The sequence below is a fragment of the Pleurodeles waltl genome, chromosome 6 (genome assembly GCF_031143425.1).
Source record: "Pleurodeles waltl isolate 20211129_DDA chromosome 6, aPleWal1.hap1.20221129, whole genome shotgun sequence".
Lineage (NCBI taxonomy): Eukaryota > Metazoa > Chordata > Amphibia > Caudata > Salamandridae > Pleurodeles > Pleurodeles waltl.
Window position 1 is genome coordinate 1,096,145,980 of NC_090445.1, and position 25,601 is coordinate 1,096,171,580.

The following is a 25,601-nucleotide window of genomic DNA, read 5'->3' on the forward strand; positions in this document are numbered from 1 at the left end:
TGTTGTACTACAGATATTCGTACTTGTCACAAAAAAGACATGTAAGCAGTAGTTGTGCTCTATGGTGTTTAATTTGTTTCACAAGTGGAATGGGTGAAGAGTTGGGTCATGGTGAATGACTTCATCAAAGCAGTTGACCCGGTTGCAGGAAGTACATGTTTGGTATCCAAAGGCAATGGGAAAATGGAGACATGACAGTGGACAGTCAATAGGGCATGTCAGTGGCAAACAAGGGAAAATGTTCAGGTGAGGGTTACTTCCAGGCAGTGGGTTTGGTCTTGGCATCAGGTCCTGTAGGATGTGTGGATGGACGACCTTGTTTGCGTGGGGGTTCCTCAGCTACAGAGGGAGGGGTGCTAGTGGCCTGTGGGTCCTCTGGCAGGGCCTCCATTCCACTAGCTGTGGCAGAAGTAGATGGCTCAGTTGGTATGTGGCCAGTGGAAGGGGCCTGCTGGTGGGTGGAGGACGCATGCAGGATGGTTGTTCGTTCTATGAGCACCCGTGACATGGTGGCCATGGTGGCACTCAGGGTCTGCCACTGCTGCATGTCCCCCTGGTGGTATGCCCTCTGCAGCCTCTGGTTCTCATGCAAGTTGGAGAGTATCTGGCCCATCTTGTCCTGGGATTGCTGGTAGGCTCCTAGGCCTTGGGAGATGGACTCCTGGCCAGTTGTTTCCCTTTGGTGCCCAGTCCATTGGCCCACGGGTGCCCTCCCACTGCCCCGGCCCTCTGTGTCTGTACCCCTGGCACGGTGTGCCCACTCCCAGTTACACCGGGACCTTCATCATCTTGGTTGTGAGGGGTAGACTCTGGTCCCTGTACTGTGTGGCACACAGTTGATAGACCAGTCCTTAGTACACAGGATTGGGGATGAGGGGTTGGCTGTGCTGTTGTTGCCATAGGGGTGGGGAGCTCAGATGTGGGCAGGGTGATGTTGGTGGTGATGGACTGACCTGTTGTCCCAGATGGGCTAGGTAAATTGTCAATGTCCAGACATCCAGAGTAGTAGTCCTCACTGGGGCCTTCATCCTGGGGAAGGGTTTGGCTGTCTCTTGCATCGTCTGCAGGGTGGCAGTGGCAGGGGTACCTGTGGATGGAAAGGGGGACAGAGTTACATTGTGGAGGTGTACTTGTTCATATAATTGTCTGATACATAAGGTGGCTAGACTTGCTTCCCAGTGATTGTTTGTGGGTGAAGGATTCTGACATTGGTTCCATGTACCAGTGACAGTTGTGGCTAGTGGATAGCATTGCTGTCATTGCCATGTAGTAGTATGAAGTTACAGCATCCAGTTGGTGTAGCTGGTGCAATGGTTTTACGTGCTGGTATTCCACTGTGAAGTCGGAATAGCAGCTTTTCATGTGTAGGGAGTAATACATTGCAGGAGTTGTAGTGCTTGCTATTGTGAGTGCCATCCGTGCACTACGGAGGGACTGTGTGGGGATAGTGGCAGTGGGGTGGTGCGGCATGCAGGGGAGGGGCATTAGGTGATTGGATGGGGGGAGTAAGTGTGAGATAGGGAGAATCAGAGAGTTATAGGGTGGTGGGGCCTCATGCTGTACAGGAGTCGGTGCCGCAGGAGTGTTAGTGACTTACTAGAGTCCAGTCCTCCAGTTATTCTAGTCAGGCCCTCCGGATACAGGATGTCCAAGACCTTCTCCTCCCACGGTGTGAACTCTGGGGGAGGAGGTGGGGTCCACCACCAGTCTTGTTGATGGCAATTTAGTGTCTCGATGTCATAGAATGCACCTTCCCCAGTAGGTCGTTCCACATCTTCCTGATGCCCCCCCCCTTGTGCGTGACTTTCCCTTGTTGATGATCCTCCACCATAACTCCATTTTCCTGGCTATGGGTGAGTGCTGGACCTTCTTCCCAATAGTTAAGGATCTACCCTGATGATTTCATCGACCATGACTCTCAAGTCTTCGTCTGTGAATCTTGGGTGCTTTTGGGGGGACCTGGTGATTGTGATGTGGTTGGGAGAAGGGTGGTATGTGCAATGGTGGGGTGTTTGGTGCTTGATGGGGTGTGAGGGATGCCTAGTTTTGTGTGGTGTGTGCTGAGTTGTGTAAATGCCTATAGTGTGTCAATGCTAATTTGTCAGTTTGTGGGTCCTCACTGTATCTGTCTGTGGTTGTAGTTGCAAATGGTTGTGGGTTGTGTGGTGGTGTGTTTTATAGTTGGGTGTCTAACGGTGTGTCTAATGTGTGCATGTGTCTCAGGTGTGGGGTATGTGTACTGTCCAATGTGGTATGGTGTTTGGGCTGAGGTGTGTTTTTGAACGGGGCGGTTCGCACCACCAATGGTTTACCACTATGAAATGACCGCTGTGATGATTTGTGGTTCATAATTTGGAGGTTGGAATGTTGTTGGAGTGTTGGTACTGGTGGTGGGACTGCCTCTCTCCCACCCTTGGTCGGCCTGGCGGGCTCAGATTTGTGGCTGTTTTTGGGCAGTCTTCAGTATGTGGCTCGTAATATGGAGGTACATATACCGCCAACATTGGCAGTATTTTGGTGGCCACCAACATGGCGGTCTTCCAAAAAGACCGCCATACTCATAATGTGGCCTTAGAGTAGTTTATATAGAGAAGAGGAATGCAGAACGTAGACGGGAAGAAGGGGTGCATACAAAATAAATAAGGGAGGAAAAAAGTACATGTTTATTTCAAGGTCTGTTTTTCACATAGGATTTTAAGGAATATAGCACATAGAGTTTTTTGATGATAGCTATAAAATCTGTGGCTATAAACCTGTGGAAAGAAACAATTTAAATTCTGCCCTGAATGAATGTGGCTTTTAACATTTTTCTAGAGACACTTCTAAACATAAGGCAGATACTTGCACCAGCAAAAAGCAAGACCAATCCTTGTAGAGACCTATTTACACATAAGCCCCACACAAAGGGACATTTAGGCTATTGCAGTACCCACAATTGCAATTTTGCAGCACCACCATTGCCCCACTGTATGCAATGGAAACAGTACGTTCAAACCCCAAAAAACCTGGTGAGTACATAGTATGTACAATACAGTATATTCAATAGTTTAAACTATTGGTGCAGTTTATGCAAATCGTTGATAACATACATAAACTACACATACACACAGAATAAAAATATAAATAATATAATATTATATAAACATATGCTGCACCCAGCTTAAAATATACCAACGCAGTTAATAAACACATTGCACCAATCATCAAACTTATTTAAGGTTTTTGTGACCCATTCACCACCTGGTTCAGAAGGTGCTGCCCCCTGCACCCAACTAAAGAGCACCAGGCACAACGGAACAGACACCATGTCCTGAAGAATGGATGTATCGGAAGTCACCCTGACCTTCCAGCACCCACCTTGTCTCGCAGAGGAGTATAAAGTGGTAAACGGCGTTCACTTACACATCTTGACATCAATAAAGCTAGGGATGGCTAGCCTGCACTGAATAAATCCTGCCGTTTTCGGATGAGGTGTTCTTTCTTGGAACGAAGGCTCATTCCTACCATTGTACTGGCGAGAAATCCCCACGACGAGTTTTCTTGCAGGCCATTAAAGATTCCGAAAACTGGGCGGCGTTAAAGAGGACGTGCTGCACATTTTCTTGGCTGGGAAGCACAGACACTTGTCCCCTGTCATATTCCGATCCACGGCTGAATGTCCTTTATCGGTTTCCATTTTGGCTAATTAAAGGACCACCTTTGCCAAGTTCGTCCAGTGCTCGCGAGGCGAAATGTTTTGGCTGCTTCCGTTGATGGTCCGCTTGCGCAGATTTTTGCTGAGTCACTCTGTTGGCACAAACAGAACAGATGCAATTTACTACTTACTGTAAATTACTATACATTTAATAGTAAGAGCTGGTGAACCTCAACCAGGCTTCTGGTAATCACATTATTTGTACATTAGCAGCTGCCAGAGGTCATACACTGACCATCCTATAGGGGCACGTCGGGCTGTTAGGATGCTAGAATCAGTGCCTGGTGCCCCCCCGTAGAAAGAGAGTGTGCAGTAGCTTTAGACACTGTTTGGCTGGTATTGTTTATACTGTTATTACTTTAAGACAATTTTAAAAGCAAATAGAGGCAGATGATTTGTTGAGCTCCACTGTGATTTTTTTTCCCAAGGGCTACTATAATGTTTATTGTGCTACAGTCAAACATGGATTTCGTGTCACTAAAGTGTATAAATTGTGGTGTCATTGGGCTTCCGTAAAACGAAACTGAAATAACTGGAGATTTTTTCAGACCTCTATTAAGATGTCGCTGCACCTACCCTCACAGAGTATACCGAATTTCCATGGATCTCTGTTGCACTGCTGTTGTGTCCCCGCTGGCCTCCAAAGTGCAGTCATTGGTTGCCAACGATCTCTTGTGGAATGACAGTGGCTTTCTAGTGACCACTATTGTGAATTCACAGAGGTGCCAGAGATCTGAATAATTGTGTTATCAGATCTTCTGTGATCTCTATTGTAATGCAGTTGTGTTGCTTCTAGATCTCTCTATTGTGAATCACAGAGTTTGCAATCCATCTCTACTGCAATGTGCATGTGTTTCTGGGCTTCTCCAATGTGGCATCAATTGGATTTCCAGAGATATTCAGAGATCTCCTATGTGATGTCATGGTATATATTATTTATATAGCACCTCTTAGGACAACGCTCTGAATGCAGCCGTTCAGGCCCATTCACCCCCCTCCAACTAGGTGTTTAAGAGTGTTTAATGGGGATGGGGTGTGGGGGGGGAAACAGAAAATATTTAAAATAAAAAATGTACTGTTCCTGACACCTTGCTCATTGTTCCTTTCCTGTTCTGGTGTCCTTGCATTCACTGGGACACCAGAACAGGCTCCCCAGCATTCCTGGTGCTGCTTTCATGCTGAACCTAGCATGAACGCAGCATCATGATTGGTCTGAACGGCTTGGACTGCCGCTCATACGTAACCCTGGGGCCTGCGCAGTTTCTCCAGCCCGGCTGCTCAACAAAGCCGGGCTGGAGAAACCTAAGTGCGCATGTGTGTTTAGCCGGCCTAAGACAGCTGACCAAACACACATGCGCACTTAGGGGCTGATTTAAGAGAAGTGGTGCTGCACCCAGTGCAGAGCCACTTTCTTTGCACCCCTTAACATCCCCCCTACCGCCACCATGTGTGAGCCTTATTTAAAATATGGCGCATCATGGTGCAGGGTAGGGGGCAATAGCGTCATTTTTTTTTACGCTATTAATGTACTCTGCAGGAGTAGCATCAAACTTTTGGTGCTACTCCTGCAGAGTACATAGAGGCCCATTGTATAAAATGTCATGCCCTCTTTTAACGCCTGCTCTGAGCAAGTGTTAAAAGTGCCAAGAAAAATGGCGCAAGGAAATCTATTAGATTTCTTTGCGCTATTCTTTCAGCCCACCTAACAGGGTAATGCCCCCTTTGCATACATTATGCCTAGCACAGGCATAAGGTAGCACAAAGGGTTACAAAGTGGCACAATGCATGCCTTGCGCCACTTTGCAAATATGTAATGCTGCGTTTGGCCATCTAACGCCACATTAGTGTCATAACAATTATGCTAATGTGTTGTTAGGATGGCGCTAGGCGCTCTTAAATCAGCCCCTTAGGGCACTCCATTCCTCCTCCTCACCCCCCCACCTCCCATGGCCCGGACCCGCCCCTCCCTTCACATGCTGGCTGAGCCAGCAGCAGAAAAATAAAACGATGTTGAAGTATCGTTTTTTTTTTCTACTGCAGGTTCTTAGCTAGGAGGGCGGTGCTCCTCCGCCACCTCGGTATTTACCTCCTACAGGGCCTGACAGTCACCATTCATTTAAGAGCTTTCCTTGAAAGCTGCAACCTTACTGGCCCCATGTTTTTTAGGTCGAGCATTACAGCGTGCATGCGCTGCTTTTCCGACGTGTTGGTATGTATCTGGGCCTTTTACAACGCCCACCTCACCCTCATCACTACCACTCGTTCGTGGGCTTGCCCTTCAAAAATCTTTTGAGGACATTGGTAAATGGTTTACCTTTGGCCCTCCTTGGGGAGGTTTTGTTGCCGCCTTGGCCATCGCCCCCTGTTACATGGCTAATTACACTTTTGCCGATAACTTTAACTGCAAGCAAACTTTTTTTCCTTTTGTGTATCTCTTCACACTGATGCTCATAGCAGTCATGGCGCTGTGAATCGGCACCCTTATGTGAAAGTGTTTAACTTTCAATTTTCAATTTATGTGACAAGAAAAGTCAGGTTATGAGTTTATAACGATAATAGCTCTAATTCGAGCAGATGCGAGACCCATTGCATTGCAAATGCTTGTTTTTTCAAGAAATGAAAATCAAGTAAGCTGTTATTAAAACACACGCCACTTTCATATGCAAACGTTTCAAAGATGCAGACATTAGAGGACAAAAAGCCTTAAATGATTCCAAACGATTCAATATAAACTAATCATCGTGTATGGCCAGTTAAAATAATTTCGGTTAACATGCAGACAGTGTAACATTAAATTTGGCTCTTCATTACCCTTAATAATATTTTTTAGATTTGACAGGCCTCGCAAAAACGAATGCAAGGCGTTACACAGTGTGTTCTCGAAAGGTCTAAGGCTGCCAGGTTTTCTAATTGGTTGAGTGGTATGCAAACGTCATGCTTCAGGCATGGAGTTTAGCTTTCTCACATTCTCCCACAACATCTGTGGTTTTATTGGTGAACCACTGATGCTGGTGGAAACAAAGTGCACTTTGTACAGAGAGCACTCAGAGGTAGCTTTCAGTTGTGATAGCTCTGTGATGCCCTCATTTCCTAGCAGGTTTCTGTGTATTTCATCCCTCACTCCTTTACCGTGATTTATTGCATGGAAGCAGTTATCAGCAAGAAAATAGAACAAGAAACTCCTACAAGCAAGCACAGTAAAAGATGTACATTAAATTCATTTAAAAAAAGCAATACACATGATTGCCAAACGCAGTAAAAAAAAAGTAATTTCATTTTAGAGTGGGAACACAGAAGCAAGTCACAAAAAGCACCAAATAGGTTTAGTGCTCTAAAATATCTGAAAAGAATGTGTGTGGAGTTGGATGTTTTCTGTGTTGTAGCCAAATGCCAACAGACATTGAGGGGCATATTTACAAGTAAGGGTGTCTTACAACATGCAGCGTGGTACAAGCGCGACACAAGCCCAAAATGCAATTCATGAAACCACGCAAGGCTATTTTGCTTGGCCCTGAGTGGCTTTCTAAATCTAGAGTAAAGCAATGCAGCGCAAATCGATGTGTTGTGTCATTGTGCCCCAGGGAGTCCTTGCATGGGTGTTCCAATGCAACATCCATGGATTTTGATGCATTCCCAGATTTGCTAGAAGTGGTAGACCTGGAAAAGTGTCAAAATTCTATGCTTTCCCAGTTGAGGCAAATGAGGAAAATGTCTTAATTTCCCCTCATTTTTACCTCTTTCTATGTGTTCTGCATTCTGCAGCACACATAGAAAGAGAAAATGCCTCAGGTTTTTTTTTTTGTGCAGGAAGGTGCCTCCTCCTGCACAAACATAAACCTCCTTACAATGCAGGCACTCTTGCACCATGGTGTGACCTGAATCTGCGCTAGGCAGCCAAAACAGCGTCAGCACAGGGACAAAGGCAGAAATGCACTGTATTCTTTTAAATCAGGTGCATTCCTGCCTTTTCCCTGTCACACAAAGCAGCACAGCAAGGTGACTTGCTACATGCTGGTCTTCGTTTTCTGGGACCCAAATTTTATTTTACAAATGAGTGCATTCTGGGAGTTATAGATTTTATGTCAATTGAACCAATGCATGTTAAAGTATAGATTTGTAAAGAGAAGTCCCTGGCTAGGTATAACATTTTTGATGTACAGAAGATGATCTGGCAAACCATAGTGTATCATTTGTTTATATTAATTAAATGAACAAAAGGAATTCCACTGTTGCTTGTGTGTAAATATGACAAAGATGCAAAGGATAGAGCAAGAACTGCATTATTACCCACAGCTGATGGTTCCAAAGAGGGCAAGCATTGAATGGCATGGAGGCTGACTTATTCTGTCACCCAGTAAAAGTAATTTCTCCTGGGATTGGCCGTGGACTGAATAAGAAGTGACACTACTTGCTCCTCAACTCAAATGTGATTTTGCCAGCAGACGGCCTAATGATTAATTGGAAGTGAAGACAGCATCACTTTGCCCAGCATCGATTCATAAATCCCTCTCTTTTTTCTTTGCCCTTTCCCTTCTTTTTGCCTGTTTATGTTCTATCTCCCTCTGTATTGTTTACGTCTGTATGTTTGTTTGTATGTTTTTTGTCTATGTGTGTGTCAATCTCTGTTTGCTGGCCTGTGTTTCGCCCTGTCTTGCACTTCCTTCTCTGTAGGAGTCTACGGTGCTCCTAACTCTCATTCAGGCCCGGATTTCTAACAATGCTCGATCCCGCCCACGATTTGTGCTATCTTCACCCCGCTATTCTCTCTCCTGAAGCCTCTTTTCTTCTCATGGTTTTCATTGCCTACCAGACACCAAAGCTGGCTGCTTCTGCTCCATTTTCAAAAAGATCATTCAACTTACAAAACTCCTTTCTGACTCCCTCTCTGGTTCTTACGGTTTTGTTCTGCTCCATTGTCACCTCTACTGCATAACACACTAATAGCTTAAGGTGGTAAACAAACAATCAATATAACATTATATGACATCAGAACCTTGCACAGGTGTTGCAATGAATGCAGAAAAATGCATCAGTCATACCCTCTTTCCGGCACAGATGTGCACAATTTGAAGTTTATTTGTTTTCTACTACAGGCGTGGATTGTAACCTGTCTTCCAGCAATCACCATTTGTGTAAAGCACATCATCCTGCTTCATTTTTAGGTCGTGCCTTAGTCAGAACACGTGCTGTTGGTTGTGAGATCTCTTGTAAATAAAAATAAAAAACTTAAGTAGGCCATAGAGCCCACCGTTTACTTCCTATTGTTTAGCTTCAATGTTATTCTCATGTACTCCCTTCTCATTGGTCAGAACCTCCTCCTTTCACTTTCTCTTCTTGTTTTTGAATGTTCCATGGAGCATGGACCACGTACAGCTTCCTGTTGTGGCCAGTGTACTTCTGGTGGTACTTCTTAATTTTTTCTGATTCCCTCCATTAGGGTGCATGTTCTTGTAGTCCCTCCCCTCCACTTTACATCCACGCCATCTTGCCATCCTCCCACCATCTTCCTGCAGTCCATGGTTCGTCTTTCTACCTTATTCCCCATAGGTTAATTAGCCCTTTCCCCCTAACCTCTTCCTGCAGTCCATGCTGTTCAAGGTGACTTGCTGTGCAAGGTATAGAGCAGAAATGCTCCACATTTACAAAGATGGGGAGCATTTATGCTCTCTCCTTGTGTTGGTACAAGGTCTCTGTGTTATGGGCAAGATGGTTTTGTACAGGAGTGATCCCCTTCTTACACAAAAACAATTTCAAAGAGACATTTCTTCTTGTTTTATTTGATGCAGTATGTATCATGCATAGTAAGAGGAAATAAAGAGGAGAATTAACGATTTTTCTCCTGGTTACGCCATTCTGTCGGATGCACACCCCTTTGACCCAACCCGAGGTTTACAAACCTTTGTAAATCTGGAATTATGTCAAATCCAATAGTGGATGCACAGGAATACACATGCTCCACTTTTGAAATGCCTTCAAGATCGAAATGGAACATAATGCAGCACTGCATTATATGTCTTTGCAAAGCCACAAAAGGCAGCTGAAATAGACCCTTGCTTGAAATTGTTAATCTTACTAAAACCATTTCATTGTCCTTATGTAGGCTTGAGTGACACAAGGACAATGAAAAGGCTTAGTAAATCTGGGCCTTAGCATCTGTCCACTTCCTTCACCATATTTGCCAGAGCTTTTACCCCCTAAAGGCTCAGAGGCAGCTGAGTGAAGAAAAGTCTCCCTCCTTTGTGTCTTTGTTTTGGATTTCTCTGACAAGCACCTCCCAGCCCAAACCTTCCTTCCACTGACATTGAAGGAAAAAGACTTTGGCCCTCAATATGAACACGGCGGGATTTCCCCCTGTGTTCAGGCTGGCGGTCTAAACACAGACCACCAGCCCATTGATGACCCTGCCGGCCCAATAAAGAACATTCCGCTGGGCCGGCGGGCTGAAACAGTGTTTCCGCCAGCCAGCTCAGCAGAATGCTTGGCCTGAATATTGCCGACGGCTCCACATGGAGCCGTCGTCAATGTCGCAGTGCGGCAGGTACAGCAGCACCCGTCGCGCATATCACTGCCTGTAAATTGGGCAGTGACATGCACAACTAGGCTATGCACGGGGGCCAATGCACTGCCCATGCTAAGCACATGGGCAGTGCAGGGGCCCCCATTCCGCCAGCCTTTTCCTAGCGGGGGACACCGCCAGGGAAAGGCTGGTGGACACAGGTTCTTTATCCGGCGGGCAACACTGCTTGCAGCGCTGCCCTGTCGGATAAAGAACTCTGCCATCGTCAGGCTGCCTGGCGGCGGTAGCCTGGCTGTGGCGGAGTTCCACCTGTGGTGGTCACGCCATGAACATAATATGGCGGTCCGGACTGCGATGCGGTGGCGGTAATTTCCGCCGCCACCACCAGAAAGGCGTTCCGGACCGTCTATGTTCATAATGACCGCCTTTGTTAGATCAGTCAAGTAGCAGTGGATCCAATGTCAGGATGTCCATGGAACCAGCTTCAGAAATGGGCCTGTGAAATCCGCAAACTTTGAAAACAAAATAAATTATGGGACAGGAACTCCCAAGTTGGTACCCCAAGAATTTCTCACCTACTGGGCCCACATGACACCTGCCAGGGTGTTGGAGAAAGACCTCTGTGAGTTGGAGCTGGGGTTCTTGACATCCAGGTCCCCAGACAGCTTAGTGGATAGAGCCTGGAATGAAATGAAAGGAATCCTGTTGGGACTGCATCAGAACTTCCACAAGAGAGGTACCTGCACCAGCTACTGTAAAGAGAAGTACTGGAGATACCTTTGGAGAAGGAAGCACTATTTGCACCCTGCGGGGAACCAGTGCTGTGAAAAAATTTACTAGGCTGCTGTGGCCCTGTGCATCCAGCTTTCCTCTTTCTGCATCTATCTGAGCCTTGATCATGCTGGCTCTCTGCCATGTCCTGGGAGTTTTTGGCAGGGTTTCCACTGCAACTTCAAACATCTTGCCCCACAGTAATAAGAGCAGGCGTTAACAGTGGGCTTCCATTCTTTAGAATGGAGCCCTTGGTACTCTGCAGGAGTAGCGCCAATATTGTGGCGCTACTCCTGCAAAGTACATCAATAGCGTCATGTGAAATGACGCTATTGTCCCCTACCCTGCGACATGGTGCTCCATATTTTAAATACAGTGCACACATGGTGGCGGTAGGGGGGTGCTAAGGGACGCAGGGAAAGTGACGCTGCACTCGGTGCAGAGTCACTTTCCACAAATCTGCCCCTCACTCTTTAATACACTTCAGGCACCCAAAGATCCAACCAGAATTTATTGCAAAAATACTTCATCAAACCAAAGTTTTCAAAAGTAACTTGGGGTTCAAACCCCTCATTTGAAGCATTGTGCTCTCTTGAGGGGACAAGTTCCACGTAGGAAATGTCATTGTCCACAAGTTTGATCCGGTGTTGTCACAGTGGTTTCGTATCAGAATATCATCTGACATAAACATTATTTCCTAAATATCACTATAAAATAGTGCCCCATTGGAGCTGATAATAGAAAATCTGAAACCAAAGGGACAATATGTATAAACGATCTTTAGGACACAATATTTATATCAGACGTTATTTCTGACAAAAATATTCCTACCTACAACTGTCACAATACACTCTTTTTACACAATGCAAAATTGCATAATTACACATTAATGACTGTATTTTACAGCACAAAATTGGGATATTTCCCAACAACTTGTGCCTTCGAAAGTCTTTTAGAGCTGCAGCAGTCTGCCTGAAATACAAGTAGAGTGTTATATGTCAAAGTATTATTATTGTTGAGTGTGGGGAGGTGCCACGACTGATGAAAAGCAAAGCCCAGGGTGCACCTACCCTTCCTCAATAAAGAAAATTATATTATATTATACCATATTATTCTCTGTACATCTACATAGATGTATTATGCCATATAGGTATTTTTTTACTTTGTGGATATCCATAAAGGGGGGGGGGCAACCATTTAAAAGAGGGGTGGTGGGTGCCACAAAAGTGTTGATTTGATTATTAGCTTGGAACAGTGTGACACGCACATTCTGTCATAAGCCAGAAAGAATTAGTTTTCTATTGATATGGAAAGTTTTGGCCAATCCAATAACATTTTCATTTGCTTATAACTTTGGCACTGTTTAATCAGTCTTTGTCAAGTGTGGCAAGTAGTTAGTGAGTGATACCCATTACAGGTATATTAGGTTTCATCAAGAACCAATGATGAAGCAAAGTTAAAAGAAGGCGTCAAAACAATTTTTGTTCACCAAAGACTGTGGCATCCTTTGTTGTATCTGCACATAATTTGGCTGGGACTCATGTTTAACCTTCTTTTAGTGTTTTTTTATCTGGTGCAGACCCCAAGAGTGGCTGGGGTAAAAGGGGGAGGAACAATACAGTGTTAATTTGCTAATAACTTTGGCACTGTGTGATTAACCTGAACAAAATGTGGCAGAATATTGAAAGTTTTTTCTTATTAGAATGTAAAGTTTTATGCCAATCCATCAACAGTGCAAAGTTAAAGGGGTAAGGCAGGGCAATAAAATGTTCATTTGTTCATAACCATGGACGTCATTTAGGGGTTGCCAGGCGTTGCTGCTGCGACCCCTGGCTTGATCCTTGCAATCCCTAACTCTGCCTTTGCGACCCCTGGCCTCCGATGTGGCAAATTAGGCGCCAGGAAGGCAGGATCAGCTTGCCCTTATTGACGTGCACTGGGACTCCCCTCTCTTTGTTTTCTGTCAAATGTTTATTACACTTATAGTAAGTAATATCTTATTCACTATTAGTTTAATAAAAATGGAGTACAAGTAGATGTAATATGCCCTTCCATGGCTACTGAGGTAAGCTAAAAATGCTTTTAAACGTATGTTGTGTGCATGCTTGTGTGTGAGTGTGTTTATGTGTGAGAGAGTGCCACTGTGAATTTGTATATATGTATAAGTATGTGTGTGTGAGTGAAAGTCAAAGGGAGTGTGATGTCACTTCCGCTACACCTGGCATTTTGGTGAATTGACGTCCATGTTCATAACTTTACTACTGTTTGACAAATCTGCAGCAAATCTGGGAGGCAATTAGAAAGTTACACGCAGTGTAGGTATGTCAGTTTTTTGCAGATTCAATGGGGGAAGGAGTTATAAAGTGGGTCAAACATTTTTTATTTACTAGTAACTTTGAGACCCTCTGAAGGATCTGCATTAAATTTGACAGACAGAGACTTAGCATGTTTAATCTACTTTAGGCTGTCTCAGTTTCATGTAGGCCCTTCAGTGATGGCAGGGTAGTCATCTGTAAATACATTTGGCCGTTTGATGTAGCTCAACAAAAAGTGACAGGTGTTTAGCAGGTTTAGCTTGCTGCTGGTTACGTCAAGTTTTGAGCAGATAGTAGGAAGGACGATGAAACGAATAATCAAAAGCCAATTAAAGTTTCATTCACTAATAACTTTGAAGCTGTTGAATTAATATGCATGACACTTGGCAGCTGTCAAATTAAGCCCAGTTCAAGGACAGGCAAGCCCTGCATCCAACCCCCACTGCACATAGCCAAGGTGGTTGAGAGCTAGGCTTGGCCGAACGGTGTGCATAGTGCAGAATACATGCATGGCAAGCAGTGCGCAGTGGTAGTTAGGTGATCAAGGGTCTTTTGGGCACAGAGTTGAACGTGCAGCAAATCACCACTGCTCACATCCAGAGGCCATGCAAAGCGTTAGTTGTGCAGCCTGGCTTCTGGGTTGAAAAGTATGTAAATCATAACAAAATGAAATTCATTAAATACACAATTAAAAAGTGGTTTATGGTTCTCACTCAAACTCATTAAACCAAGGATTTTTGCCAATTATGGGTAGCAATGCACACAACACATGCCGTAACTCATGCTATCTACCATGCTTAGATCGCAAATTTGGCAAACATACAAAAGCAAACAAAACTGAATAATCGGTGTAGCAAGTTACATTTGTGTGCATTGCCAACCATCGCAGCTGAAATTTGGATGGTTCAATAAGTTTGTCTCAGTACCATAACTCACTTTTTAACTATGCATCTTTAGGTCTAGTGTAATATATTTGTTTCTATATATGTGGATTTAAAAAGTAAACATCTAGCTACAAAGCAGCAGATAACTTTACAAAGATTTGAGTACACAAGAGGAGTACAGAGAGGAGTGTGGAATAGAGGCAGGAGAAGGGGTTACGACTATGTGCCATCGTTCGGAGGATTACATGTGGGTGAGATGATGCTTCAAGAGAAGAGTCCCCAGTTCAGGCTGATTAGACACGTGTTCCAGCACCAGTAACAGGCTCACACATTACACAAGCGCAATTGGTGTTATTGTAACTTGGAGACCTCTTCAAACTCCATAGCCACACATTTCTGTAACCGCACCAAGCAGTGCTGCACTTTCCTCACGTACAGCAGCCATCTTAAGTTTGATATGTCCTGGAGAGCTCCTGATTCCTCCTCTACGAGCGCACCTTTCCAGCCCCACAATATATCTTTTGATTATCTAATCAATGCAAACACTTAGAGCTTGGCATGGCCATCTGCCCCCACCCCCTTTTTTCTCCGATTCCTGAGCGAGACATCGCCTTACTTATTGCCTCATATTGACCCAGTCTTTGATTTTATTCCCTCAGGGAATCCTCTCGGCCATCCTAACCAAGTGTTCCAGAGACGAAGGATTTATTCCCGTCAATAAAAACCTCTGGTAAGTGCTTTTCCGACTCCAGGCTAGCGTGTGCGCTGACCAGGAAAAAAAAGCGCGAGTTTTAAATGGTAGTCCTGTGAGGGCTCTTTACCGGTTCCATACAAGGGATTAGTGACAGGCTGATTATTTGGGATCATTATACCGACAGCAAATTTAGTCCATTGGTAGGTAATGGACTTGCACTAGGGGTACCTGGTCTGATTTCATAAAAATGAAATCAGAGGAAAATAACAAATTACTATGTTATGCTAGATTATGCTCTTTTATGTTATACTTTGCTATTTAATGTAATCCGTTTTTGTCATGGGTAGGTTTTGTTGTAGTATATCCTTATATAATGTTGCATTATCCTATTCTATGCTGTTTTATACATGTTATCTCAATTTTCTCTTATGTTTTGCGGTCCTATGAGATACCATTGTGTGTTATATTTTCCATTATCGTGTTATGTTTTATATTATGTTGTATTATTTCACCTTAAGCTTTATTATTTTATGGAGGTGTGGCCAAAATGGCGGCACATCGGCCGCTCTCTAAAAGTGAGCTCCGAGCCGGGCCCGCTAATAATCCTGTTTAATCAAGGTCACCCGGGCCACTGATATTGTCCACTGCCTGCAGATAAGGTCCTGGTGGGGCCCCGGAGGTGCTGGGTTCCCGAGTGCCAAGATTGGCGGTGCGATCAATGCACGGGGCCTAGATTGGGCCTAACAGCGAGGACGCATCAGTGCCACATTGCCCCAGTGTAACAAGGGGGGCATCAGGTTCACCAGTGGGTTCGTACCGGGGAGGCCGAAGAATCCTGCAGGGGTGCCACCCATGGCACATGGTGCTTGGAGTGGGGCCCACATTCTGATGTCCTTACCTGAAAGATGCGGTCCTCCCCGGGGTGGGCAGAGGTTGTGTGAGCTGCAGGATGACCGGGCACCCGCAAGCTGCGATTGGAGGAGCGACCATCAGATGGGCCTGCAATGGACTCTGTTACGAGGCCGCATCGGTGGTGTGTTGCACCTATGCAGCAGGAGAGACAGCTGGTTCACCAGCAACATCACACGACAGGGGAGAGGGAGGAGGCCTGCAGCAGAGGCACCCGCAGCACATTGTACCCGGTATGGGGCACCCCACTACCCAGGAGTGACAAGATGGTGGCCAACCCTGGCCTTGAGGTATCCGTTGCTGACTGTGAGACGTTTGGCCCCTTTAGGTGCTGCATGTGAGAGGGCCCAGGGAGGGCGCCTGTCCTGAATTTCCTACTTACCCTGCACCAATGATGCCTGGCAGGAGAGCCCGCATTTGTGAGGGGACACTGATGACCTGTAAATGAGCTGACGGGGTCCCTGGCAGAAGTAGTGGCATTCACCCACAGGTAGGGTGCCCTGTTGATCGGCTGGGATCGATCCAGAGTGGACCCCTCCTTCTCCCACCCCATTTGCAAATCAGAGGACTCCGTGACTGAGGCAGGAGCAATACCCCACAAGACTGTGCTGGTGTTCGGGTTCACGCTTGGCACTGGATGACTGGTTGGCAGGTGATCTTTCATTGACCAGTGACCTTGCGAGGAGGCCTCAGCACGGCGGTTGCTCCTCTGATTCTATTGGTCACCCCTTTACACCAGAAAACTAGTGTGACCAGACAGTTGGGTATTCCTCACAGGACCTAGCTGGCACTCATTGCCTGATGCTACTATGATGGGGAAGCCCAGATCCACTAGTAATCTGATGCCTGGTCCCGGCGAACCTCTGCCTCCATCTGGTACCAAAGATCTAGCCATGTTACCCAGCAATACCTAGAAGCCACAGTCGATGTGCACTCCGCTCAGTTTAAGAAGGTCCTCCATGCTATTCTGGACTCTAAAAAGTGGCTGTAGGCGAAGATAGATGCTTTCTCATAGGTGAACCTCCGTAGAGTGGACCGCCGTAAGCTGATAGACCACATGAATGATGCAGAATCCATTCTGACATCCTTGCACCCCACGATCAGAGAGCTACAAATGCCAGTGAGCGCCATGAAAGAGGAAGAGGCCATGCTACACCGTAGGGTGGAGGATGCTGAAGGGAACTGGTGGTGCAATAACATCCGCATCCTGGGCTTCCTGGAATATTTGGAAGGACCCAGTGCCAAGCTCTTCATTGAAAGCTGGCTAATGACCATGTCGCACTCCTAGATTAAAGTCCCAAAACTGTTCTCCATGTAGTAGGCACACTGTATCCCGGGCAGGCCGCCACCACCCAGAGCTTCTCCTCGATCACTCATTGCCCAGATACTCAATTACAGGGACAGAGAACTAATCTTACAATGATTCCAAAAGATGGGCCCCTGGTGATACAAAAATGTCAAGGCTGCAGCTTATCCTGACTTTATGGCCGAGGTAAAGTAGGTACGCGGTCCTATGAAGTTAAGCAGAACCTCCTGGAGCTTCCGCTAACATATGTACTTCTTTTCCCAGCAAAGATCAAGGTAATGGATGGGGAAACCTCCCACATCTTCACAAGACTGGAAGATGTGTGGACCTGCCTGTACACAAAAGGTTTGGCCCCCACCACATAAAAACCCCCAGAGGACGGAGACTGCGTGGTGCCTCGACCTAAGTGCAGGAAACACAGGCCCGCCTGAGCACCTACACAAGACCTGGCAGCCGCAGAACGGGCTCAAGCGATGGCAGCTGCCTCGCAACACAGCATGAGCCCCTTTGCTCTCTTGTGATCCAAACGGGCTTTGGATTCTGGTTTGAATATGTCTGACACTGTGACCTTGACTGTCAGAACTTATCATGGCCTGAAGCTCACTCCGTGAGCAACGGATGACTTACTCTAAATGTCCCCCGATGATAGACACTGATCTTTAGCAAGTGGGGATAGATGCTGGGGCCTGCTTCATGTCTACCATTTGTGACTACGACAGAAGGCCAGACATTGTGTTCCATGGAGCTGGCCCAGTCCACAGCGGCCTGGGAAGGCACAGAACCCATGCATTGCATGGATTCCAAAGTGGACTAGTTTTACTTGCTATTGCGTTTTTTAGCTATTATTTACAAGTTGGGGAGTATTGGACAGTGACGCACATCTCCTGACCCAGGAAGGGACCTGCATTTTGATGCTATTGTTCTTGCCTAGATGGAGTCACTTTATGGAGCCGCAGGGTCCCAACACATCATCACAGGGTGCAGCAGGCCATGAGGGGAGGGTTCACCTGGAGCAGGGGTATTTACTCATAGAGCACTGGCACGCAAGGGTGCTACATGTGATGCCCACCATTACCATGTAACATGGGGATCAACAGAGACTGTTCCATCCCAAAATATAATGCCCTAATATGAAATGTGTGAGGCATGGCCACTCCCACCAAGCTCTATGCCTGTGTTAAACACTGGTGTACACCCCTAATGTTAACCAATTGGGATTTCTAAATACACTCTCACCTGCGCTTTTCCGATATCCCACTCCCTGGAGTTATGGAAGGGTGACTTCAGCTGGATGCCAGATATAGCCCATGACCACTCAGTGCCCCCGCATAATGCTGCATGCATCAGCACAACCCACCATTTTAACACATGGCTCTCTCAGTGATGCCTACACAATCTGTGGCAGCTTGGACGCCCACTGGACTGTAAATTTTCATTTTACTCTCTAATTCGTGATGTACACACTTGGCTAGATCTCTTTCTGAGCACTGAACAGCTAGGTGCGCTAATGCTACGATCGTAGTACTTGGCATGCACCCTCTCGGATCGCACCCCTATCCAGGTGACAATGCTGTGGGATGGGCTGCAATCTAGAGTACCCACCTGGAGGATGCAGTCGGAAGTGCTATCAGACCCCCCCACATATAGCGAAGACTTTGTGAAGTGCCTTAACCAATATTTTGACTTGAACAAAGGCTCTACCTCCTCCTGGACACTGTGGTGGGACGCCCACAAAGTGGTTGTTTGGGTCACTGCATGGCGGGCATGTGGGGAATACACCAACTGCTACAGTGGGAACTGATGACTCTTGATTGGTTCCTGCAGCCTCTGGAAACCCAGGTGGAAAATCAAACCGCAACAGCTAAGCAGCTTAAACAGATGCATAAACAATGCAATGAAGTGGAGGCACACCTAGAAAGTATGATTACAGGTGAAGCATAACCATGTTAAAGGCCGGCGGAGACTGCTGGAAGAGACTATTGGCATAGCTAGTGAAGGAGGATCAGCGGAGATCCTCGAAAGGGGCACTTAGTACAGATGAGGGAACTCTGCTCACAAGGCATGCCACGATCAATGCAGAGTTTCGTGAATATTACCAATCGCTGTTCAGTAGAGTGGACACTCTGCTTCCAGAGCCATCACACAGGCTTTTCCAGGCCCTAATTACTGACTAAATTGTACCCCCTGCAAAGGGCTGACCTAGATAAACTTCTTCCATTGGAAGTAACAAGAGCTGCTATTGCACAAATTACCTGGAACAAAATGCTGGCCATAGATGGGCTGCCAACCGAATAGTATGCCACCTTCTCCATCCATATTACTCAACATTTACTGAGATGTTCAACAAGGCTACGACAACAGGACACCTCCCAGATTATTGCGGGAAGCAATGATCATGGTATTGCCCAAGCCAGACCGGGACTAATTGGAGTTTTGCTTATACTGATCACTATCGCTCCTGAATTTAGATTATAAAATTCTGGGGAAATTATTAGTGAACAGATTGCTCCCCATAAATGGCGTCCTTGTACTTGAGGACAAATTGGGGATCATACCCAGCCACAGCACCTTCCTCAACGTCTGACAGTTGCTTGCCTAATCCAGGACACCACCCCTGAACCCACAGCCAGGTGGCAGTGTCCCTGGACATTGAAAAAGCATTAAACAACCTGATCTTGGCCTTTCTATTGCTGACTGTTGAATACATGGGGTTTGGGCCAGCACAGGTCGGGTGGATCTGCACTCTGTACAAAACCCAAATGGCAGAAGTCCGGATAGGTCAGGTGATATCAGACAGTTTCACAATTCAAAGGTGCACTCGGCAGGGGTGTCCTCTATTGTTATTAATCTTTGCTTTGGTGATGGAGCCTCTGGCCTGCCACTTATGACAACATGCCCTTCGATGAGGAATATCAGAAATGGGTTTGCACCACATCATCTCGCTGTATGTGGATGATGTTCTGGTTTTTCTACAGGAGTTGGAGGCTTCCCTTGTGTGGCTGATGATCGTTCTTGGATAAGTTTGGAGACATTTCAGGACTCAAAGTAAAGTGGTCCAAACCCAGCCTGTTCCCTTGGACCCGACTCCTGAACCAAACAGGATCATCCCTAGGGGATTCCGTCTTCGGCAGAGCTATGACACCTTTAAATACTTAGGTGTCCAGAGATACCATTCAGAGAAGGATATCAGTGAGGGTAATATCGACAAGGCAATGAAAACTGTCCATCAGTCATTGACCTTTTGGCAGTCACTGCCTCTTTCGCCACTAGGCCAGGTGGTGATCTGTAAAATGCTGGTGTTACCCCGACTGCTTTACTTTTTTGCAGCACTCTTGATCGTGTTACCCCAGCGCTTTTTTACGAACACCACAGCCTCCTTTTTAGAACTCATATCGGGCGAAGTTCGGCAGTGGATGGCTCTCACAACTCTCCAATACCCCCTACTTGAGGGTATACTTGGTGAACCCAACTTTGAGTTGTACTATGTGGTGGCAGAGCTGCAGGGGCTGATGTGTTGGCTACTGTCACCTTCGTGTCTTGAAAATGCAATTATTTGTGGCATACAAGGAGTAATGAGTATTTACACATGGCTGTTAGACCCAGACAGGTGTGCACAGCGGGAAACTCACCAGATAACACTGGCTCGACTGTGCTGGTACAGATTTGTGCATGGACAGAGGCCCTACATCACTTATTCCCCTTTCACAAAGTTATGGCATTTGCCAAAACTCCTCTGGGAGGTGCAGATATTCGACACGAATACGTGGAAGGAGGCAAGGCTCGACCATCTAGGATGTGATACATGTAATTTCAAGGCATTATGAACACCTGTCGAAAAGGGGCTGGCCATTTTCGGACACTTCATGCCAAACAGCCCATGTTGCGAATCACATGGAACACTGGAGACACAGAACAAACACCGTCCCCCATGTTGTATGCGCTAATGACACATGGCTCCAAATGACACACTGTCACTGCACTCTACACATCCGTGAAATCCAGCCCTACAGGAGATGGATGCAGAGGTGGTGTGGATCAAGTGGAATGGTGTTCTCAGGCAACCGCTCTGAGACAAGGACTGGTCCAAGGCACTCTAGAACATGAAAGAGGTATCTCACAATTCGAGATTTGGCTACATGCAATTTAACTTTGTGCATCACACCAACCTCTCCTCACAACGTACTAAGCATATGTTTCCAGTCCTGGTCCCTAAGTTCCCCAGGTGTAAGTTGGTAGACGCTTGGTTCTATCATATGGTAGGGGAGTGCCTGATAATTCAGGTTGTTTGGCACGAGATCATCACCATCACTGCTGAACCTGCAGATCACTCCTTCACACCAACACCCAAATCCTGCCTGTTGGGTTTTTGCCTCAAAGCCAATGGAGACAAACATTCACACATGTTCACTGACCTTGCATTTGTCCTATTTGAGCAACAGAAATCGATGTTGTGGAAGGCACCCAAAGTCCCAGACCGCCGACACTGGCTAACCACATTACAGACATGGGCATTCACGGAAGCAAACACTCTTAGGGGATTCCAGATGCAGGGGCCTCTAGAACAGGCTACAAATTCTGGGAGATATTCCTCACCAACATTGATGCAAAACATGATATGCACCCACCATGAAACATATGCTGCTCTCCACATGCAGAGACCACACTCCGGTGCCAGGATGAGGGCTTCCTGGCCCTGGGACCATGGACACTTAGAGGATCCCCATGCTTGGTAGAGGCAACCCCACCCACTCCTCCTCTGGGGTAGCCCCAATAACAGGGAACATGGGAGGCCCAAGAGGTAGCACACAACACACATAACGGAAGCAAACACCTACCTAGTCACCTACGTACATGAGGCCCCGCGTTGACTTCCCAAACTCGCCCACAACCTGCGCTGCCCGCCACTCACAATGGCGCAGAGGCACCAATATTACAAAATTGTACTACCGCCCAGGCCTGAGAGTCACCAGCGGGCCTTGGTAATTACACATGATTTGCACTACCCACTTCATGAGCAGACTCCATTGTTGCAGCTGTTACAGTTTAGTTTTCTTGGCTTTGTTGCTCATTTCTTTTCTTCCCGTTGCAATAGATGTACGTCGTTAGATAAATCATTGTGATATGCTATCTGGTCTGGGGGATCACTAACGACTTTATTGCTTTGACCATGCTACTGATTTGTTTTCTTTTATTATAAAAATCATATTTTTTTTAAAAAAAGCTTTATTTTCTTATGTCACTTTATGTTACCAGACATGTTATATTACTACAGCCTTGCTCCTCAGAGCAGTGTTTGACTCTGCATTAAGATTTTGGCCCAAATCATTGATGCTACATGAGTGTTGATTTATATCTCTTTTGTTTGACAAAACAAAAACAACCCTAAGTTAGGCCATGCATATCTTACCAAATGAAAATCCTTCTCCGTAGATATTTCACTATTGTAATATCATCTAGCACATGAGCCCCAAAAAAGGACTTTTTTTAAAGTGGTAAGGATATCATCACATCATTAGGAAGAATAAGGTGAGGTTTTTACATGCTAAATATCATCAACCCTCCCCGTTGAGGTATTTACAGCATGTGGTAAATAATTCCTGTTCCAAGTTGTAACGCACAGATGATGCATAACATCTGGAATGGCAATTTACACAGCATATTCCACTTGTTTAGCCTTTAGATGTGCCTTTTACCCACATAAACTTCTGAAGGTTTAACCTGTCGGAATTTATCAGAGCAAAACTGCAAAAGTATGATAATTATCACACAACTTGTAATTCCCATCCCTACACAAATAAGCGTTTGTACAAGGATTTGAATTTAGCCCCAAGCTTGTAATGAGATGCTAACTGTCAAAAATGAAACTGCCCAACTGTTAATGGGACTAAGAAAGTGTGGCCATGCTAAACTGCATACCCAGCTTCACTGTGGGCTTCCATGGGTTAAGTGAATCGTCCAAGCTTTCTAGGTAGATCAATTAGGTTTGTTGAATAAGATCAGATTTCAAATAAATCTTCAGGGCATCCTCAGGAAGGATCAGTTTTATCTTTTGTCCAACCCAACTTCAACTGAGCCTCAGAAGCTGAAGCCACAAAGCCCCCTCACACAGGCATCAATCTCCAACATCACGCACTGTATGAGACAGTCTAATGATACTGCAACACTGGCTCACAAAGCATGGCACGCAAGTGACAGGAGAGAACAATAAGTTCTAAAACCACATAAAGACTGCTGGCATGGAACCGCATTGCCAACAATGAGGATGTTGGCTATTCAAGGTGCGGTATTACAGTGGGATTATGAGTAATCTCTTAGAGAACCCCTGCAGATTATGAACGAACATGTAGTAAGGAGTGCTGCAGCACTTATTTTATCATAATATTTTGCAGGAACAATTGTACCAGGTTTACTTGGTGAATTTGTACCAAACGTCACCCAAGGTAATAACAAATGTGATACTGCTGCAGATTTCTAAATACTCATTTTCACATAAACACTTGTTTACACCTTAATCGATACTCTGCGCCTCTAGGAATGTGAGCCATAATGTCCTTAGGAAATGTACACGTACTATAGCCCAAAAGGACCTGTAAAATCCTGAACTTCTGCTAAAACCTTAATCTGTAAATTTAAATATAGTCACCTACAGTATGAGGGCATTGTAACTTAGTACATTCTACACCACCACCTATAAGCACAAATGTACAGTTGGCACGCTGGAAGGATCCCAAAATAGGTTGCTCAGTGAGTCTTTTGTGATTACATACTTCCTGTTCGAGGCGCCCTATCGGGAACACTTGAAAAGTGGCAGGACCACCTAAAAGCTTCTGGGAACTTCTGCAACCATGATATGTTCGATAACACCAAGCAGCCTACGCTATTCTAATACTCAATCAATTAATCAATCAAAAAAATGTATAGAGCGCGCTACTCACCTGTGAGGGTCTCAAGGCGCTGGTGAAGTGGGGGGGAGGAGGATTACTGTTCGAACAGCCATATCTTGAGGTTCTTTCTGAAGAGCAGGGGGTTCTGAGTCTTGCAGAGGTTGGTGGGGAGGGAGTTCCAGGCCTTGGGGGAGAGGTAGGAGAAGGACCTGCCTCCGGTGGTGGTGCGTTGGATGCAGGGAACTGTGGCGAGAGCGAGGTCGGCGGAGCGGAGGTGGCGAGTGGAAGTGTAAAAGTTCACTCTTTCGTTGAGGTAGGATGGTCCTGCGTTGTAGAGGGATTTGTGTGCGTGGATGAGGATTTTGAAGGTGATCCTCTTGTCGATCGGAAGCCAGTGAAGGGATCTGAGGTGTGGGGAGATGTGTTCATGGCATGGGAGATCCAGGATGGGGGGGGGGGGGGGGCGGCTGCGTTCTGGATCCTCTGGAGTTTGCATTTGAGTTTGAGTGTGGTGCCGGCGTAGAGGCCTTTATCGTAGTCTAGCCTGCTGCTGATGATTGCGTGGGTGACGGTCTTTCTGGTCTCTATGGGTATCCATTTGAAGGTTTTTCGCAGTATGCGGAGTGTGTTGAAGCAGGAGGAGGTGATGGTGTTGATTTGCTGGGTCATAGAGAGGGAATATTGCCATTAGTCTTTATGTGTTCAGCATGAGCCTGATTCACAAAGCCTTTGTCCATGAGTAAAAGTGACTAAAACAAAGAAATTATGAAATAAATCACAATCAAGTCTATTCAATTGAGCCCCATGTACAGATTCTCATGTTCCAGAGTAGCTGGTCAGCCAGAGACCAAAATATGTAAATCATACCAGTTTTGGACACATTTGGGAACTTGCACTGGAGTTATACCCCATCTTCTTCAATGGATCGCTGGTGAAAATTAATGCATACTTCAGCTATGTGAATTAACGGGCACTTTATATTGTTTTACCTGTGCCCAAGTTGCTGCTTCCTGAGGATATCTTAGGGCAGAGGTCTGCAAACTGGGAGGCCCTCAAGTGATCCCATGGGGGACGCTAGGCTCTGGCCAAAAGAAGCATTATACAGATAGCAGGGCATTGTTTTAAGCAGGAACATGCTATTGCATTTTTAAAAAGGTAACAGTACCTAACTGCAATGTTTAAATAGGTCTAGACTTATTTAAACTTTGCTATCTTTATAATATAATTGTGAAAAATTCAGAGGGGGGGCCCAATAATTGTTATTTCTCAACGGGGGGTGCTGTATCAAAAAGTTTGGAGACCACTGCCTTAGGGTGAGGGTGTGTGAAATTGTGCATTTTACCCCAAGATTATGTCAGAAAAATCAAGCAAAATAACATGTAAATTACATGAAATTCATACAATGTTATTATGAGTGTAAATTGAATGCAAGGATATACCTCAGGTTCAAAAGCCACTAAAAACTCCCAGGATTGGTGGAGAAATTCTGTTTGAACCTGTCACCCAAGATATGTTTTCTGCAGAAACCACTCCTCAATAGCAAAAAAATTGTGTGCAATTTCATGCTTGCATAATTTTTGACATTTTACATAATATGAGTTACATGAAAGTGTGCAAATTACGCAAA

The 25,601-nt window shown here is 45.7% G+C and overlaps 1 protein-coding gene across 2 annotated transcripts in view; it reads left to right on the forward strand.

Moving 5' to 3' along the window:
* Nucleotides 1-25,601, forward strand: part of LOC138300602 (heparan-alpha-glucosaminide N-acetyltransferase-like) — a 1,159,463-nt gene that overhangs the window by 1,116,925 nt on the left and 16,937 nt on the right. For both annotated transcript variants that reach the window (XM_069240195.1, XM_069240196.1), the window contains one exon: nucleotides 14,841-14,911. In XM_069240195.1, coding sequence (XP_069096296.1) covers nucleotides 14,841-14,911 — 71 coding nt within the window. The remainder of the gene's footprint in view (nucleotides 1-14,840; nucleotides 14,912-25,601) is intronic.